The sequence below is a fragment of the Macadamia integrifolia genome, chromosome 4 (genome assembly GCF_013358625.1).
Source record: "Macadamia integrifolia cultivar HAES 741 chromosome 4, SCU_Mint_v3, whole genome shotgun sequence".
NCBI classification, from domain to species: Eukaryota; Viridiplantae; Streptophyta; class Magnoliopsida; order Proteales; family Proteaceae; genus Macadamia; species Macadamia integrifolia.
Genome location: NC_056560.1, coordinates 2,661,348 through 2,667,829, shown reverse-complemented (window position 1 = coordinate 2,667,829; position 6,482 = coordinate 2,661,348). Strand labels below are relative to the sequence as shown.

Genomic DNA, 6,482 nt, shown 5'->3' with positions numbered 1-6,482 from the left:
TGATGCTTCTGTGAGAGCTCCCACTGGCCCTTGTGTTGGCATAAGGGTCACACTAACTTTCAATCTTCTTTTTCTTTGTTGGGAGAGTGTTCCCTAAAGGGCTGCATTAGCCCCTACACCAAGAAGGGGGTCATAGGAGCATACATGGAAGCATCAACAGGGGGTGAAATTTCTACCAATCACGAGGTATGTGTGGTCATTCACCCCCCTCTGTGTTTGGGCACAAAGACCACACTATCTTTTAAGCTTCTTTTCCCTTATAAGAAGAAAGTTTCCTATCAGGAAGCATTGTTCCGCACATGCAACCTTGTGCCTCTCTCTCCTTTTTTTGTATTACCTAAGTTTTATTTGAATATATCCATCAGAATAAATATTGGACGGATGATTTGATAAACCAACCTGCCGTGAGAAAAAAATACAAGCATTAATTATCCTACGAGTCTATGACCCCACCATCAGTCCACCAGAGGACATACAATTTTTTTTTTCTCCCAATTTTTCCAGGGCCTTTCTGCTTTCGATTAATACATGAATTTAGAGAAAACATAGCTTGAACAGACAAAAGTTGATTTAACTGGGAAAATGAAGAAAACTACTGATCCCTCTGAAACTTCAATCTTTTCTTTTGCTGAACAAAACTAAATATGGGATACAAAATGTCGGGGTATTAACAATAGTCAACAGCCACAGTGTGGATGCAGTAAAGATGTAGAACAATGAAGAAGGTGACAAGAGAATTTGATCTTTAACAAATAATATTTGATGGTCTTGATTAAAGGTCAGAGAATTTGAGGGATCTGAGGAACCGCTAGACAGCATTCCTTCATAGCCTACTACAGCATATTTGCTGTGGAAGCCTTTTTCAGGCACCATATCCTCGACTCTTCTACTAAAAGATCCCCTATCCCTGAAATGGCACATAAATTAGATATCCAATCATTCTTTACAAGAAAAAAAAAAATTAGGCATCCAATCCAAAATTTGGAGGGCAAACTACTTTTAACATTTTGCAGTGGGGGAGAAAAAAATTAATATGATAATAAAAATGAGTAAAAACTGGGCACGCAGGCAGTGTGCCCAGCTTGTGTCTCCCCCCTCCCCTCCGGGACCCCTATTGGAAATGACACCCTGGCCTCTTCGTCCCACCCTCCCCATTGGGCACAGCCACTAGGGGTGGGGAAAGCGGGCGGCATCCACAACCTTCTCCCTAAAAATATATACTAAACAAAGACCAAAAGCTCCAAATTGTAGGTATGCATGCCTCTTGATTATGAAAGGGATGTGGAGTGGGTCTCATGCACAGCTAAAATGCATAACCAGGATACAACTATCTGTAATCTGCACCAATGGCTTCACGTACGGACTTGAAACCATCTCTTTCTAAGCACTGCACCAGCTCAGCCTGAGGAAAAGGAAAAGGAAAACAAAGGCATCAACAAATACCCAAACAGTTGCTTAATAGGAAAGAAAGGCCTGCTAAATCTCTTTCTTAAGAATATGAATCTCACGTAGAATGCCAAGCTGCCTTAATCTGTAATGAAGATGGATCTGTCATTTTCTTTTATTATTGTAGTATTATTTTTGTTTTTTATGAGTAAAGGTAAGTGTTTCCTTATTTTACATATAGATTCTTTCACATTTCATATTTTTACATAAGAGGCCCTCTTTGAAATGATTCTAATAAATTTATATTAAACCCCCCATTTTATATGTAATGCTAAGTTGCCTAGGCACCGACATCTAGGCACTCTCCAACCACTAATAGTACTCACATATTTCAGCAAAGTCCAAAAATTCCTTGAATCCTGCTTGTTTGCTTTTTAATTTTTTATTTAGTATTTAAGGAAAAAAAAAAAAAGGATCTTGATATCATTATGAATCAGCTAAGACCTTAAACCTTCATTATGCTCAGACTTTGTCAACAAATTGAAAGGACAAGTAGCTAGAGGAATATGTATAGTTTGCTAACACAATACAACAGCTACCTTCACCACAAAGCTGGCAGGGAGTCAGTCATGCCTCAGAAATAACTCAGGCACCCACAAGTAGGAGTTTGAGTCCACTCCATAAATGAAACCAAAAGTTTTGTTTTGCTAATGAGGAACCCCAGCCGATCCTTCGGGTAGACCAGGTAAATCCTGGCTCCATGTGGACCCCACAACCCACATGAATCAGGTAAGCCCAAGGCCTATGAGAACCATAGAACCTTGTGCAGGTGGCCCCAAAGGGTGGAGAAGATTTGAATTCAGGACCTCTGCTTCCTGAGGCATGGTCCCTTGCCGACTGAACTACCCCTTGGAGTCAAATCCAATGGGCTCTTATGTAGTAGTAGCAGATGCACTAGGTGATGTTACACGTATGCAACAAATACAAAGAACAGATTATCATGAGTGAGGCTTTACATAAGTTCTGATAGGTTTCAGTTTTAATCACATTTCCTCCATTTGGTAGAGAAGGGTTTTAACTCTAGTAATGATGATACAGAAAATAAAGCAAAATTATCTTCAAAAGACATTACAAGGTTACTCCCATATAGGGTGATCATACCAATATAATCAACACTTTCAGCTGCTAGGTACAATAAAATAGTTCTATGATTACGAGCATGTTACAAGGATTGGGTGAACAGGATCCAGATTCTACCATCTGGTTTGGGATTGGTTGGAACTGTTCTGTCCAGTTCTGGATTAGAAGATATTCTGGCAATAAACTGGATTGGCCTACCCAAATAGATCTGAATCAGTACCATCTTGGAAGATCCAGGGACCAATACTGATCTTCAGATACAGAATAGGAACCAAGACAGATCTGCTTTCTGGCAATAAACTGGAGTGTCCAATCCTTCAGTAGATTGGCCTATCCAAATAGATCTGGATCAGTACCATCTTGGAAGATCCAGGGACCAATACTGATCTTCAGATTCAGAATAGGAACCAAGTCAGATCTGCTTTCTTTTGGGACAAAATAGTAGAAAAATTTGGGAGCATTTGCCTGGTTAAAAAAAATATCACCAAATGAATAATACAGAGTTTAGAGCAGATATTGTATAAGTAGAGAGGAATGGAAAGAGAAGATTAATATAGCTGACCCAAAGTTGTCAGGATAACAGCTGGGATTCAAATTTTTTACACACATAAATTCTACTCTCTCAAACCAGCCAGCACATTATGTGTTACCATGTTAGAGTATATGTATTATGGGTACATTAGGAACTGTTTTATGTTAGGTTGTCCTTTTATGTAATTTCTTTTATTTCTCTTTCACCTCCCTTAGGGAGGAATATGTAATTTCCCAAAGTATTATTTGAATCTAATATAGGTGAGGTGAGAAGGGAACTCACGTTTTGCTCTCACTCTCTTCTTCTTCTTCTTCTCCATCTTCTCTCCCTTATCTTCCTTGCTCTCTTCCTCCTTCATCTCTAACCCTAGTCCTTATTTCTAACTTGGAATCAAAGCATTGTATAAGGGATTGAGAGTTGACTAAGCCCTCTAGTTGCATTCTTTAAGTCTCTCTTGGAACCTTAAAGAAAAAAAATGGTCCATTAAAGGCTATAATATGTAAAGAAAAGTATACAAAATGACCTAATGGAGTTGTAGAAACAAGTTAAAGACATTTGGAGGGAGATTTGAGGTCTACATGGACTGATTGAAGCTCATACGGAGGAGGAGTCTCCCTAGCTTTACTGCCAGCCATAGCTTCCAACGCCTCTTTTTCTCTCCTCCAACATTGTTTGAGGATGTGGCCTAGCTGGACAGAATCGCCCAAGGTCTTGTATGACCCCTCCAAGCCTCATTTGCTGAGTAGTTGTCTTGTGGGAACACAACTCCTTTTTCTGCCTGCTGCCAGGTATCATCTTTTTTCTCTGTTTTGGCCTTTTTGGGTTAGAAATTGCTGATAGTGGAATTTTTTGGTTCCATTTGGTGGATGTGTTATTTTCTATGATGATTGTACTTACTTTTGGATGAAACCCCATAGTTGTAAGTGGCCTCTTTTGTTTCTCTATCAAATTTCCATGGTTCACTAGTCGTTGGAATATTTTTTTTTTTGGGTTCTATGAAGACAATATTTGGGACTTGTGTATCCCCTCTTGGTTTGGATCTCCATTGATGTTGTTTGAGGAGTATCCTTACATTATGTCTGATCTCACGGAACTTCTTGAAGCTACATCGGGTGGGTCGAGTAGTGTCAACCCCAGTTCGGTTGTCTTTGACAATCCTAACACCCGGATTTCTCTTGTGAAGTTGGATAGTACCAATTACTTGGATTGGTCACACTCTGTGAAGCTGTCCCTGCGGAGCAAGGTTCACGGTATCGGGTTTCGACCCCTGAGGAGACCAAAATTTCAATCGAAACCAGGGAAATTTTGAGGATACTGGGGAATATTTCCCAGTATAGTGGAAACTTTGGTTTCGACCCCCAAACAGTATTTTTTTGTCTTATTTTTTGTGTGCATCATATTTTAAACATTTCTAACACATTCACATCATTAGTTTCATAAAAAAAACACATAAAGTCTTACTTGTGTGGTGAACCAAAGGTTCGATAATCATTACGCTGACTGGTTGACTGAAATATGTTAGAGGTAAATGCATTTTCAAAAACCGAAATAAAAAAAGCATTAACATGCAAAAAAAAAAGAATCGGCCACCGTGAATGCATAAATTGGATCCTCCTAAGTAACATAAAAAATTTACATAATTCTACTATTTATAAGTATATTCTATGAAAAAAAAATGATTTTTGGGGAAGTTGGGACTTATCTTTTTGGTCCAAGGTGTCTTTCTTATGTAGTGAAGCAAGAACCACCCTTAAATTCAACTTTGTTAGGCAAAAAATGAAAATCTCCACTGTTTCCCCAAGTTATCCACTCCTAGGAAAAAAAACTAAGAAGAGATGGTCAAATTCTGCTAAAGAAGGCTTGGGTTTCTTTTCAAACTAACTTATATAGGACCTGGTTCAAGTTGACCGAAACATGGGAAATTTCGTCGAAACATGTCGAAACATGCTGTGACTTTTAAAAGTCACAGGACATTGTTTCGACCCTTGGGGATATGGTCGACCGAGTTCTTGAACCATCCTACGGAGTAGAGGGAAGCTAGGATATATTACTGGGGCTATCAAGGCTCCAGCTATCGTAGATCCAGGATACCAGAAATGGGAGACTGCAAACTCTGCAGTTATGACTTGGCTATTCTTCTCCATAAAACCTGAGATATGTAAGAGATTTATAAGGAAGGAAACTGCCAAGGATATTTGGGACAGTGTCTCTAGGACCTATGATAGGGTAGGTGACTATGAAGGTCTACCAGCTTCTTCAGCAAGCACTCTCCATGAAGCAGGGGACTAAGTCCATTTCTGACTACTATAACACTGTTATAGGACTCTGGGCGAAGTATGACTATTACCGAGATCTTCATTTGACCAATCCTGATGATGAAGCCAAGGTCCATAGATCACTTGAAAAAGAGCGTGTTCTAATACTTCTGGGTGGGCTGAATTCAAAATATGAGCATATCTGGATACAGATTTTGGGTTGGTCACCCCTACCTACACTTGATGAGGTGTGTAGCTACGTCCTGAGTGAGGAAACCAGGAGAGGTGCCATAGATTCTACACCTTCACTTGAGTGCTCTGCTCTTTCCTCCGTTACTCACAAAGAATGGCATGGAGGCGACCGAGGTCAAGGGCCTTCTTGTGGAGATGACAGGGATAGACGACAATGTGATCATTGTGGGAAACTTGGTCACAGTCGAGAGAGGTGCTGGGACCTTCATGGCGGTCCTAGTACACGTGGTGGATCTATTGGCATATGTGGTGGCCGTAGAGGAGGGGCTACAACCCTTGCTACTATGACAAAGACTGATACTAGGGGCCCTGCACAGATAGATACCAGCTCCTTCTCTAGGGATGATATTTCAATGCTTCGCCGGTTCATGTCTTAGCTTGATAGTTCGTCTACCTCACAAGATGCCTCAGCGTCTGCTATGCATGTCACCACCTCTGCACCTTCCCCAGCTTTCCAACAAGTCTAAGATTACTAACTCTGAGTTCTAATGACAAATTTATGTTCCAATTAAACTTATTTTAAAGTGTGCAAATGCTATTAAAATCGCCTGAAGGAAAATAATTTTATGGACATGAAAAGAAAATATTATTTTTACCGGACTTTTGGTTTTTAGTAATGTTTTACCATGATAGGATTTATAAAATTTTAACAACTGCCTAGTGTGAGTTGTGGTGAGCAAAAATCCATGCTCACCAGGAGGTCTTGTGTTCGAGCCTCCTAGATGGTGAATACTTCCCCTCCCTACCTATCAAAAAAAGATCCATAAAATTTTCACAAATGAGAAAAACCTCAGCATTTAAAAGTTGAAAATCGACCTTGCAACCAAAAATCTATTTTTGTTCTCGGACGGGGGGAATGACTTTTATCCTTTTGGAATTTGCTTTTTAAACTATTTTTATTGAATTCAAATTGGAGG

The 6,482-nt window shown here is 39.7% G+C and overlaps 1 protein-coding gene across 4 annotated transcripts in view; it reads right to left on the bottom strand.

Annotated features, from left to right (window-relative positions):
* Nucleotides 1–596: 596 nt before the first annotated feature.
* LOC122076971 (dihydroorotate dehydrogenase (quinone), mitochondrial-like) overlaps nt 597–6,482 on the bottom strand; it is a 53,344-nt gene continuing 47,458 nt past the window's right edge. For 3 of the 4 annotated variants that reach the window (XM_042642651.1, XM_042642650.1, XM_042642649.1), the window contains one exon: nt 597–1,402. In XM_042642651.1, coding sequence (XP_042498585.1) covers nt 1,328–1,402 — 75 coding nt within the window. In that variant the 3' untranslated portion in view covers nt 597–1,327. The remainder of the gene's footprint in view (nt 1,403–6,482) is intronic. The other variant, XR_006139666.1, reaches the window with a different exon arrangement.